Raw genomic sequence first — 13,563 nt, 5'->3', positions numbered from 1 at the left:
GATCTTGTAGGTTAAAGTATAGACTAAGTTTTATAGCATCTATTGGGGTGCATATTATGGTAAGTTAAAAGGAATTTATCGTTTGTTATTTTCAATGATGATAAAATCAAGTTTAAATATATTTTTTTTGGGTTTTTTGAAGGTTCGAGCAAAGCAAATACAAAAGGCAAAAAACCACTCGAGAACAAGAAGAGTGTAGATTCAGAACCTTCGATACACAAAATCCTGTCTTTTCCAGCAGAAAAAAAAACCAGGCTTTTTGAGGTGTCTGTCACAATAGCAATAGGAAATAGAGATATTTACTTATCTTGCTGGGAACCCTTGGAGGAATTTGTGAGGATGGAATGTTTGAAAGGCCTTTTTGCACTAGAAAAAGGAGGGACCTTAAACCATTTGCACTTTCAAATGGTGGCTAGTTTAATGGCACCATCTCTAATAAGCATTGGAAAAACTATAAAAAGATATTTGGGATGGCATATGTTTAAGCCAGAGGGTGCACTAGTAATGTGTAGAGGACTTAGGCAAGTTAAGATGCACACTCTTGAAGGGATTGTGGGTTATTGCATGAAAGATTTCCATAAACCACACTTCAAATTTTTCTTACACAACATATCTGCTAAGAAAATTACTAGAGGTCGACATCTATATGCCTTATATGGCTAGGCCGACTTGAAGAATAAAGTATGTTTATCAGCGATCAATCTTTTTGTGAGAGAGCTTATGTCTACATGGATAATTATATATCTAATAAAATTGGGGCATCTTTACAACTACTCTTCTAAAAATGATTCGTACTGGGAAATACTACCCGTCAGCCTCATGGATTATTCCAAAAACTGGGTCAGGTATGAGTAAAAAAAGATCTGCAGTTGTGTGGAAAGTAATGAAAATCCCACATCTTACTCAATGCATAGATATAGAAGAGATTTTCTTTCTCGATACTCCTCCCACTAGGTATTTCGACCCGTTTAATGCAAGAAACGATGGAGATTATGAAGAGGAAGGCAATGCTGATGTTGATGAAATTCCACACGACAACATAGCACCGGGTACCCGTTCGAACCCAATAATTGTTGATGATGATAAAGAACCTCAATCACCACGTGACTACAATACGTCTTATCTATCTGTATGGGAGAGAGCATATAAATTCAAAAAAGCTATTGTAGATGGTGATGAATTTGTACCACTCTCTCCAGGAATCTGCAAGTTTTTAGGCCTCACAAAAGAGGAGGCTTGTTTTGTTTGATTTGATCCTTCGATTCTCCTCATATGTAATTACTCCACTTGTGCTTTATGATCTTTTGCAAATGTTTTCTTCTTAGAGATTCTCGAATATTCGTCTTTTTGATTTTGCACATTACAAATGTTGTTTTTTTAAAACAACTTATTCCTTTGAAACTCTGTCTGTGCGATTGAATTTCTTTCCCGTACTTTCATTTTCAATTATATTAATAGATTATAATAGGTTAATTAATGAATAGGTTATTTTCTTTTTTATTTATTAATTTATATTCTAAGCTTCAAAAACTTGTGTGTCAAAGGTTATGTTTAGATTGATATTTCTTATCCTAAGCTTTTAAAATATGCACTCGCACAAAAATTTAATTAATATGAATATATCTTCTCTTGAAAAAAAAACCCTCTACCCTTGAAGTCGGATATTGGCCTTGAAAAAATACACGAAGGCGAGCAGTGGAAGGGGAAACCCAGATCGGGCGGCCAGAAGGAAGGGGGGAGAAGATGCGTTCATACTAGACTGCAGGAACGGGTTCCTGGTTTTTGTGAGCTCTCAACGGCAGAGAGAGACACCCCTGCGAGGGCGCTAAGGTGCGTTTCTTCTAATCTCTCCTCTGTGTGTGTGTGTGTGTGTGTGTGTGTGTGTGTGTGTGTGTTCCCCCCGCCGAACTATGGTTGCCCAATCCTCGATCTATCCAGCTTTCTGCTTGGCTGGTTTTCTCCCAATTGAGTCCCCATGTATTCTACCTTCACTAATTTTGGGTCATCAGAATATGGTTTATAACGTTTTAGGGTTATTTTAATGTTGCAAAACCCATGTAAATATGGTGGTATGCGTTTAATTGAAATTTCCAATCCCATAAGTAAGCTTCAGCTTCATTGCAAGATGTTTTCATGTGCACAGCCAGCTCACAAATTATGCATGATTTTGTGCTAGTTTTAATGAAAGACATCTTCTAGTAGATTCTTGGCTTTTCACAGGCTTGGCCTTAGAAGAAAAAGAAAAAGAAACCCACTTTCAAGTATCCCTTATGCAAACCTATTTCTGTTAAATGATCTTGAAATTTTGAAGGGCATTTTTTGGTGTTTTTTTTTATTTTTGTTTTTTTTTGGGGGGTCTTTTTTTTTGGGGGTGGGGGGGGAGGTGTTATCAAAGTATGCAGCGGAAATGAGAACCAAACTTGGGTTGACACGAGCAAGTAGAGTGCAGAAAATAGACAGCACAAGAAACACAGAGAAACAGGTGTGTAAACTCTTCTCTATATACAAGATCCCGCAAATAACTGAATCAATAAGTGGTGGGGGGGGCCTATTTATATGCCCCATGCATGCAGTCGGCCAGCGCTGGTGTCTCTCCACGACTGCATGAAGCAGTCGGCCAGCAGTAAACACCTCCACGACTGCATAAAGCAATTCGGCCAGCAGTAAATACTCCACGCTTGCTGATTGGGCAGTCGGCCAGCCACACGACTGCTGAATGGACAGTCGGCCAGCCACCAGAAGCTCCTGCCAACATCTGGCATCCATCCACACCACTGAAAAAAAGGGGAAAAATACGGGGAGTGAGGAAAAATGATAAAACACCTATACAGGGCGGGCACACCCACAACAGAGGCCTTGGTGTATAAATATAGACAGGAGATGACTTCTAACACCCCCCTCTCAGCTCCTGGCCTTGAAATCAACCCAAGGGAGCTGGAGTGCCGCCTGAGCGTAGCCTGAGGTAGAGACTTCGTGAAGAGGTCCGCCGCATTGTCCTCCGTCGAACAATAAAGTAGCAAGATGTCACCAGCCAAGATCTTCTCACGTACAAAGTGATACTGAATCTCTATGTGCTTGGTCCGGGCATGGAAGATCGGGTTCCGAGCAATAGCTATACAACTCTGGTTATCGCACTTGATGACTGTGGGCTCCTTCTGTGGAAGCCCAATCTCGCCTAGCAGCCTCCGCAGCCACACAACCTCACAAGCAGCACCACAAGCAGCCCGGTACTCTGCCTCTGTCGAAGAGAGGGCAATAGTTGGCTGCCTCTTGCTGCTCCAAGAAACTGCTCCTGAGTCGAGGATAAAACTGTATCCTAAAGTAGAACTCCTCGTGTCTGGATCTCCTCCCCAATCTAAGTCACTCCAACCTTGGAGCCTGACTCCATCCCCTCCTGTGTAAAAGAGTCCTGGATCCTTTGTACTCTGCAGATACCGCAAGATCCGCAATCCTGCGTCCCAATGAGACTTCAATGGCGTCTGCATGAAAGAGCTCAACAGCCCCACGGAGAAGCTCAAGTCCAATCTGGTGTTCAGCAACTAGATCAATGAACCAACCAACTTCCGGTACTGCGAGGCATCAACTAGCTCACAAGGATCAGTAACGGTTAACTTTGTGTTCGGGTCCATCGGCGAAGTAATAGGCTTGCAATTCTCCATCCCAAAGGCCTCAAGCAACTCATGAACATACCGCTGCTGAGAGACGAAAAACCCCCACTGGGTCTGCCAGATCTCCAATCCCAAAAAGAAGTGGAGTAAGCCTAAGTCGGTCATCTCAAACTCCTTTGACAAGGCAGCCTTCGTCACTCCAATGTGCTCCACATGACCGCCAGTGAGAATGAGATCATCCACATAAAGGATGATAATCGTGACTATGCCGTGTTCTCGAAAGAGATACAGGTTCGGATCTGCAACCGATCTCTGAAATCCAGTCCGAACAAAGAAGCAATCAATCTTCTGATTCCAAGCCCTGGGAGCCTGCTTAAGACCATACAAGGCCTTACGTAACTTGTAAACCATCCCTTCAGATCATGGAACAATAAAGCCTGGAGGTTGCTCAACATACACCTCCTCCTGCAGGTCACCATTAAGGAATGCAGATTTTACATCCATTTGATACACGGGCCACCTTGGAGAAGAAGCAAGGGCAAGAACGGTCCGAATCGTGGACATCCGTGCTGTCGATGCAAAGGTATCCTTGTAGTCGATGCTTGGCCGCTGAGCATAACCTTTAGCCACAAGTCTGGCTTTGTGTTTGTCCATTGACCCATCAGACGCATATTTGGTCTTAAAGACCCATTTGACACCAATGACTGACCGCTTCGACGGCCTTGGAACCAACTCCGAAGTGTTGTTCTTCTCGATGGCATCAAGTTTCACCTGCATGGCTTTCCTCCAAGTATCCTGTGAAAGGGCTTCTTTGACAGAAGTGGGCTCCTTATCCCGCATAATACGAGACATCAAAGCATAGTTCACCTGAAGAAGCTCCGCTGAATTGCTTTTATCTCGGACTCTGTGTGATCTTCGAGGGCCGTCCTCCGTGGTCCACTCAGAGGGTAACTCCGTGACACTTGACTCCCGAAGGGTGTCTAACAACCACCTAGGTACTCGAACAGATCGTGGAGCTTCCTGTGGTCGCGGGGGCTCTACTCCAGCTGCGGGCTCAACCTCCTGTACTGATTGAGGTTGATTAATTGGAATGATGGTCTGGGAATCATCATCAGACTCCTCTGGATCTCCAAGAAGTGGCAGCTCCTCGACAGTGGATACTGGAACATGCTCGTCAAAGACCACATCCCGGCTGACAACAATCTCGTTCGTGTTTGGATCATACAACCTGTATCCCTTGGAAAGAGAATTATATCCCACAAATACAAGCTTGCGGGACTTGGAGTCAAGCTTCCCTCTCTGCTTCTTCGGAATATGTACATACGCGTCACTCCCAAATACATGGAAGTGCGAGACATCAGGTTTCTTGCCAAAGTATGCCTCAAATGGAGTCATATGGGGTACTGAAGTTGTCGGAGATCGGTTGAGGGTATCGACAACAGTTGCCACAGCCTCTCCCCAAAGTGGACGAGGAAGATCACGATGCTCCAGCATGCTCCTCGCCATCTCCACCACAGTCCTGTTCAGCCCTGAGAGTCTTGACCTGAAATCCAGACTCTTTCTCCACCATCACGTGCCAATCCTTGAACCGTGCAAAAGCTTGGTCCTTCTGGGAAAGAAAGTAGACCCACGTGAATCTGGTACAATCATCAACAAGCAGCATAAAGTAGAGAGATCCTCCCAAAGATGGTGTCTGCTGAGGTCCACACAAGTCAGTGTGAACCAACTCCAATGGTTTCGAAGCCCACCTAGAAGCCTGCTTCGGAAAGGATTCCCGGTGCTGCTTACCACGTATGCAAGAACTGCAACGCCCTTGCTTACTACCAACATCTGGCAAGCCAACCACCATTTGGTCTCGGAAGGCTCGCCTCAATGCATCCACATTTAAGTGGCCAAAACGAAAGTGCCACAAATCTCCAACCTGAGAACCTGTCAACGAGGAGAGTACAGAGAGCTTGTAGATACCATTCTCCACACCGCCTTCCCAAACAACCTGGCCAGTCTCACGGTCCCGTAGAGCAACTGAATGCTCCTCAAATTCCACCCGAAAGCCAGTCTTGCATACTTCATGCACTGACAGAAGATGAAAACCCAGAGCAGGGACATTAAGAACACGGGAAGCATGCTTGCCCTCCTTTCCGTCGGGAATAATCTCCATCCGGCCCTCACTATGTATCGGAATAGTGGAGTTGTCGCCAATAAAGATGCGACCTGAGTGCCGTTTTAGATCCAGAAAGAAGTCACGGGAGGGAGTCATGTGCCTGGAAGCACCACTGTCAAGAATCCATTCCCGTGTATCCTTCGCGGTGAAGCCAATTGTCTCCCCGCTCGAAGATGATGAAGCGTCGGAGTCCATCATCTCTAAGTGCACAAATGTCGGAGTCTTTGCAGCTAAGGTTGAGGAATCAGTACTCTTCTCTGTCCGCTTAGGACACTTCCTCCAATAGTGGCCTTTCTCGCCACACTCATTGCTGGATCTTTCGGCCTTCAGCTTCTCTCGTTCTGAGTCAGGCTTCTTGTCAGAAGACTTCTCTGGTGAAGTCTTCCCTTTGCCCTTGTTGTTATTCCGGCCTTTCGACCGTTGGCCAGTTAAGGCCTCCGAACCGCCGCTGTGAGGAGGGTTCGTGAAACGTTCCTCCTGGTCCAAGACCATTGGCACAAGCTCCTCCCAGGTAATGGTGCTGAGCCTGCCACTCGTAATCAACGAGGAGTAGAAAGCAGAATACTGAGCAGGCAAGTGGGACAGCAAAGTGATGGCTATGTCTTCAGATGATATCTCCTTCCCGGCTAGTAGGACTTCCTGCTGAAGGGCCTGCAGCTTGTTAATATGTTCCCGCATCGTGGAGGACTTTGCAGGGTTCATAACCCGCATCTGCACTTCCAAGGAGATCCGTTTCATGGGTGATACCGTGTTATAAAGAGAAGCCAAGTGCTCCCATATGTCTCTCGCCAGCGTCATGTGCTTTACATGATTGATCACTTGTGGTGTGCAGTTGAGGAAAATAAATGACCCGACCTTGGTGTTGACACGATCCCACATGTGTGCCTGTGCCTCTCGGTCCTTCCTCATCGACAGTAACTCCCCTTCCTCTGCTTCCGGCCGTGGAACCCCGATGATGATGAAATCAGCAAGGTCATATGACTCCAGCACAGACTCCATCATGACCTTCCAGATGCCGTAATTGGACCCGTCCAACTGACGGTCCACTGGGAACGTGGGGAGAGTCGGAATCTTCACGTGCTTCTCAGCCATCTCTAGTAAATCTACCATCGCGGGGAGTAAACTGAATGAATAAGTGGTGGGGGGCATGGGGCCTATTTACATGCCCCATGCATGCAGTCGGCCAGCGTTGGTGGCTCTCCACGACTGCATGAAGCAGTCGGCCAGTAGTAAACACCTCCACGACTGCATAAAGCAAGTCAGCCAGCAGTAAATACTCCACGCTTGCTGATTGGGCAGTCGGCCACACGACTGCTGAATGGACAGTCGGCCAGCCACCAGAAGCTCCTACCAACATCTAGCATCCATCCACACCACCGAAAAAATGGGAAAAAATAGGGAAAAAATACGGGGAGTGAGGAAAAATGATAAAACACCTATACAGGGCGGGCATACCCACAATAGAGGCCCTGGTGTATAAATATAGACAGGAGATGACTTCTAATAGGTGTGTGTGGGGGGGAACAGGAGTAAACATTAGTTGGGCCATGTGGATGATAATGTTTAATATTTTTACTTTTTATAAATAAATAATTTTATTTTGCACCCCTCCAATGAGCCGGCATTGCATCTCTCTCAGCAATCGATTGCATTTTTGGGTTTCTTCTTCTTTTTGACAAGAACTGCAAAACACTCTTCACATTTTAATATATTAGTGTAATTCTATTTGAAAATCCCCATCCGAACACTACTATGTTAGCCTGACATGCCATCTCTGTCAACCATCAATGACTTTATTGGGCTTGATAAACCAATAATGACTTGCTCTCTTAAAGCTGGCAATGGCATCTTTACCATAAGCCATTATGGCTTTGAAAGGTGTTATTGTATGATTGGTTTAATATGATTTGCTGGCTTCAGGTGGTTTTTTTCCTCATTATGACTTGCTTCTTATTTCTCATTTGATGTGTTTCTTGCAGATGAACAGGGAGAAATTGATGAAGATGGCCAGTGCTGTGCGCACTGGCGGGAAAGGTACTGTGAGGAGGTGCGTTCTTGACCTCTCTTTTTACAACTCTAGAAATTCACATATCATCCAATTTTGATGTAGACTAGTGGGCTTATGGAAGGATTATGGTTTGATTGATTCTAAAACTTATATTGGTCCTTTTAAGGTTGCAGGTTTTGCGAATAAGAGTTTTGCTTTGGTGTCTGAATCCTCAAATCTTACTTGTATGATTTTAGGAAGAAGAAGGCAGTGCACAAAACAGCCACAACAGACGATAAGAGATTGCAGAGCACACTCAAGAGACTCGGTGTCAACACGATTCCCGGAATTGAGGAAGTCAATATCTTCAAAGATGATACTGTCATTCATTTTGTAAACCCCAAGGGTATGCAGCTACACAGGCTTGTTTAGTGTTTAGAGGCCTTGTGTAAAGCCCATTCATGAGATATTGCTTGCATTTGTGCATTGCATTTTTGGCCTAAAAATGGTTTTTCTGACATGATTTGATGGGTTTCAGAGCTTTACTTAATTTTTTCTCTTATCATAATAATCTATGAACAACTGTTGATGAGTACATATTAACTTTGGGACAGTCCAAGCTTCGATTGCTGCCAACACGTGGGTTGTGAGTGGGTCTCCTCAAACTAAAAGTAAGATATTTTATTGGGTTTCACCCAGTCTCAATTATGCTTGCTGTTTTTCTTATGAAATGACTAACCCTTTTCTTTTTTTTTTTTTTTTGGGGGGGGGGGGGGGGGGGGGGGGGGGTTTCCGTAGGGCTAGAAGATTTACTGCCTGGAATCATCAATCAGCTTGGTATGCCTTTCCCATGAAAAATATTATTACGTTCTATTTTTTGTATTTTGTGCCCTTTCAACAGGGCTCAAGGCTTAACAAGACCACCTTTCTTTTCTACAGCATCAATCCGAGCTACTAGTGAAAAGTTATGATCAATTTAGTTCAAACAGTATTATGCCCTATGGGATGTGTTTACTGAACTATGGTCCCTGGATTGATAAACACAGGACCTGACAATCTGGCCAATCTGAAGAAGATTGCGGAGCAGTATCAGCGACGGGAGGCTGCCCCTGAAGACGAAGATGATGATGTGCCCGAGCTTGTTGAGGGGGAAACTTTTGAAGAGGCCGCCAAGGATGGCGATGCGTAGCCGAGCAAATGACCCGGTCCCTCGTCATTTTCCTTGTTTTTGATTTACTCTTTGTCAGTCCTGTCTGGTAGGCTTTTTCCCCAGCTTAGAGGGGGTGTGTTTTTGACACAACTTTGGTTGTTGGAGTGCTCCCTTGGACACGCACCCAATTGTTCTGTTGGGATTCTGACCCAGGTTAAGGGCAAGTCTTCCCTCAACCTTGGGATAAACCCTCAAGAGGATGTCGGGTGTGTTTTTTTGACACTCACCAGTAACTTTATTTTTGGTCTTATTGTGTTTTTCCTTAGGTTTAGTGTCTGTATTGAATTGAAGTGTCTTTTATACTGATCCTATTTTAGGACCAACCAAGTTCAACCTATGGGGGGTGTGGGCTGCCAATAAGCTGCTGGTTCTTTCTCGGGTTAGTCTCCTATATTTTACCTCTTGTTGTGTTGTCTTGGGATTGTGAAGGAGATCTGGCCATAGCTGAAGGTTGGAGCATTGCGCCTTTAAACTCTTATGTGATTTGTGTAATGGTTGCTGAAATTGCTACAATCCCGTGTCCTGCCTCGCGTTGGGTTGTGCATCCTTGTCTGCAAGAACCCTATAGCTGCTCTTTTTGTTCAAGAATGCTAAATCTTAATCGCTGGTGCATCAACAGTTGAAGAAAGAGAGTGCCTTTCTCAATGTTGGATCTTTTGAGTGAGGTAAACTAGATGATGTAGAAGTTATTAGCTGGACCACAAATGAAGCAATATTATTTTGGGGGTCTGGACGTAGATAGCTTGAGTAGGCCTCCATGTAAACAGCTCTTATGTGTTGCTACAGCAGTATCAACCTTTCAAGCATAGCATGGCAGCAACTGTGCAGGCAACTCATATCTCAAGTTCTATGTGTCAAGACAGAGACTGTCATATATAAATCCTATGTGATTGTTCAGATTCAAGGCTTGCAGGCAACATGAGAGCTTTTAGGACCAGGATTTCCAAGCAGTCAAAGAAAAATGAGGGGCAGGAGACTAAAAATAGTAGAGGAGCTCAACCTTGAAAGAATGTGCACAAGCGGAAGCAATGAACATGAGAGAGAGAAAGATTGCAAGCAAGAACTGAGCTTTATTAGCTTGAGGTTATAGTGTACAAGAGCCAGCAAATAGGGCAAGGAATGATATGATAGAATGAATAAAGGGAGGACCTCTTATATACTTGTGTATGAAGCAGTTGGCTGTAGGAAACAGGCCGACAGCTCCACGACAGCATAAATAGAGAAAGATGCAATATTTTAACACCCCCTCTGCATCTTGAAGTGTGCAAAAAGTCAGAAGAAAACTGATGACGAAGGTGCGACCATGGACACCTCAGCATGGCCAGTATTGAGTACACCTCGAAAAATGCACATGTCAGCTTGTTGTCTTATGATAACATAATGCCACTATAAAGAGCAAAAGAAAATCTGCGTGGCTCCAAACTCGAAGCAGAACTGTGAACACATCACATCCAATAACCTCGAACAAATGAACATGGAACACATCCTGTCCATAGTCTCTGCTAACCAATAGTCTTGGAACTCTTCCGAACCATGAAGGAAACTTGGTTGATCCTGGAACTCATCCGGACCATTAAGTGAACTTGCTTATCTTTATACTTGGAACTCCGACACACGGGTCCCATGCTCGAGATTTTAATATAAGAGAGCTTTTGAAAGCCCCCTCTCTCGCCCACAAACCGTTTCTGGAAGACAGCACGCGGGGGGATGCCCTTAGGATCAGAGCAGGACACCAGTCATGTTCTCTCCAGGCTGTAAGGCCTTGGGAGAGTTGGGGTTATCACTAGACGAGTCAGTGTCAGTGTCATGTGACTTGTCTTTGTCCTTTGAATACTTGCCCTTGTCCCTGGCTTTGCCTTTGTCCCTTGACTGACAATCCTTTGATAGGTGGCCTTTCTTCCCACACTTGTAACACCGACTCCGAACTTTCTTCACTGTCGAGAGTGCCGATCAGGACCAATAGACGATGAAACTTCCAATTTTCCCTGAGAAACTAGGATGGATTCCTCTTCCAAGAGGAGAGTACACAGATCATCAAACTCGAGGGAACGTGTTCTCGCAAAGCTCGGAAAACCATGTCATAATCTGTAGGAAGCCTGATGAGGAGGAGAGCAACTAATTGAGAAGAGGTTAGGACAGTACCCATTGCCACTAATTGGTCATGAATTACCTTAACCTTCATCACAAACGACTGCATGGAAGTCCCTGTTGTAAACTCCAGAGAAAAGAGCTGATCCAATAGGTTGACAGACCGCATTGTAGAGTCCCGTGCATATAGGTTTGTTAGCTTTCTCCAAACAGAAGCAGCACAATCCAATGTTTGCACGGCGGGGGAGACCTCTGGTGAGATGGCTCGTACAAGTGTAGAGTGAGCTTTTGAGTCTTGATTCTCCCAAGTTGAAAGTTCGGTGAGAAAGGCATCCTCTTGGTCCTGAGTCCACTTCCTAGAGCTGGTAGGGCGCTCGGGCTTTCGTTCGTGGCCCTGAACAATCTCCCAGAGACCCTTGTGTGTGAACCAGACCTTCATCTGTAGCTTCCAGTGATCATAGTTTGTACCATTGAGCTTGTCCTCCTTGTTCGTGCAGGGGGACCCATGTCTGCCTCAAAGAAGCTGTGTCTCAGACAACCTCTGTAGCTAAGCAATCCACGTGCTCTCTCAAGCACCTTTCCACAGGATCCAACTAGGGACTAATAGCCCCCTCTGAAGATGCAGGCTGGACAGCAGCAAAAGAAACCCAAAAAACACACCACCGGGAACCTCCTACCAAAAGAGGGAGGGGATCTTGGAGGGAGAAGAGCTGATGTGCCACTTGTTTGATGCACTCACTGAATCTGCAGCTAGAACTCCTCCACTTGCCTTTGTAGAAGAAAACGCAGCCTAGGGGCTGGCCGACAGCAGTTGAAGAGCTTGTAGAGCAAAAACGCAGCTTAGAAAGAAGAAACGCAGCCACTGTTTGAAGGATCTATAGCCTGGAGAATCTAGGGAAGCAAAAAACGTAGAGGAACAGATTGTGCAGCAGCCAGAGCCTAGGCGAATGATACCATGAAAGAATGTGCACAAGTGGAAGCAATGAACATGAGAGAGAAAGATTGCAAGCAAGAACTGAGCTTTATTAGATTGAGGTTACAGAGTACAAGAGCCAGCAAATAGTCCAAGGAATGATATGATAGAATGAATAAAGAGAGCACCTCTTATATACTTGTGCATGAAGCAGGCGGCTGTAGGAAACAGGCCGACAGCTCCACGATAGCATAAATAGAGAAAGATGCAATATTTTAACAAACCTAACACAAGTGAAGCTGAAAAGCACCAAACTTACGAAACTTCAGGTAGCTCACAGAGAAGGCCAATGGGCGAGCTTTTGTGATAGAAGAGCTTGAATCAAGGATTTCCACAAACCAATGCCAAGAAAACCTTGGTAATTCGTGTATCTCCTAAACAATGTGCCTTAGGATCGACTAGTAGGGTAGTAGGCTTTTCTTTGCTTCCTTATGTGTGTGTGTGCATGTGCATATGCCTGTACGTGTGCTTATATGTGTGTACATTGTGAAGTTGTCGTCTGAGTTGCGGCTAGTTGATATTGTGCTTACTCTTTATATCTTTAGCAGTGCATTTGCCCTATCAACTACTTATTTGTATTACTAATTCTTTCTATTTGCTACTTCCCTTAGTGCTAGGCTTCATTATGGCTGAATCTGCCCTGCATCTTCGAAGGTTTGATAGAAACTTAGTACGAAGGGCTTTGTGTGAATATATGCTCATGTGTGTGTGTGTGTGTGAGAGAGAGAGAGAGAGAGAGAGAGCATATCTTGATATAGAGTTCTATACCCACTATTGGGCACTAATAACGTTAGTGGGGATGTCATAGTATCTAGTCCATACCATGCATAATGGAGTTGATAGTTATGTAGTCTTGTGGGTTGACTACCATGAGTATATAACATGCACATTCCTAAAAGGTGAATTTGGGCATGTTCTTGGATTCATGTAGGTATATACATATACTAATTCTTTCTATTTGCTGCTTCCCTTAGTGCTAGGCTTCATTATGGCTGAGTTTGCCCTGCTTCTTCGGTGGTTTGACAGAAATTCAGTACGAAGGGCTTTGTGTGAATATATGCTCTTATGTGTGTGTGTGTGTGTGGAGTGCATGTGTGAGTATCTTGATATAGAGTTCTACACCCACTATTGGGCACTGATGACGTTAGTGGGGATGTCGTAGTATCTAGTCCATACTATGCATAATGGAGCTGATAGTTATATAGTCTTGTGGGTTGACTACCATGAGTATATAACAAGCACAGTCCTAAAAGGTGAATTTGGGCATGTTCTTGGATTCACGTAGGTATATATATATATATATATATATATATATATATATATATATATTTATGTATATAAGATCTGATTTTTCATATGGTTTTTATGTTATCACTTACTATAATGTAGCTTCTTGCTTGGGCATTCTCTCTCTCTCTCTCTCTCTCTCTCTCTCTCTCTCTCTCTCTCAATCTTTGCCCACTGTTAAGTAACTTGTGATCTTTTCTTCTAGAATGGGAGGGTCTATGTGTTTCCACCAAAGTAAGCGACCGTTCA

General features: G+C 44.4%; 1 protein-coding gene across 1 annotated transcript; it reads left to right on the top strand.

The window, feature by feature from the left end:
* Window positions 1–1,642: 1,642 nt before the first annotated feature.
* On the top strand, window positions 1,643–9,223 carry LOC147640895 (nascent polypeptide-associated complex subunit beta-like). Its single transcript, XM_086816441.1, has 6 exons — window positions 1,643–1,830; window positions 7,749–7,816; window positions 8,014–8,162; window positions 8,371–8,427; window positions 8,555–8,593; window positions 8,803–9,223. The coding sequence occupies exons 2-6, from the start codon at window positions 7,749–7,751 to the stop codon at window positions 8,943–8,945; spliced, it is 456 nt and encodes a 151-aa protein (XP_086672567.1). The 5' UTR covers window positions 1,643–1,830; the 3' UTR covers window positions 8,946–9,223.
* The last annotated feature ends 4,340 nt before the right edge of the window (window positions 9,224–13,563 follow it).

Source organism: Cibotium barometz, chromosome 2 (assembly GCF_041138505.1).
Source record: "Cibotium barometz isolate CiBa-2024 chromosome 2, ASM4113850v1, whole genome shotgun sequence".
NCBI lineage: Eukaryota > Viridiplantae > Streptophyta > Polypodiopsida > Cyatheales > Cibotiaceae > Cibotium > Cibotium barometz.
The sequence above is the reverse complement of the archived record's forward strand: the minus strand, read 5'-3'. Positions and strand labels throughout refer to the sequence as shown.

Bases quoted from the DNA above. Each gene is read 5' to 3' on its own strand.
- LOC147640895 (XM_086816441.1), top strand. From the start codon at position 7,749: ATGAACAGGGAGAAATTGATGAAGATGGCCAGTGCTGTGCGCACTGGC. The intron at 8,163-8,370 runs GTATGCAGCTAC...ACTTTGGGACAG, and splicing joins TCATTTTGTAAACCCCAAGG to TCCAAGCTTCGATTGCTGCC. The intron at 8,594-8,802 runs GTATGCCTTTCC...TGATAAACACAG, and splicing joins TGGAATCATCAATCAGCTTG to GACCTGACAATCTGGCCAAT.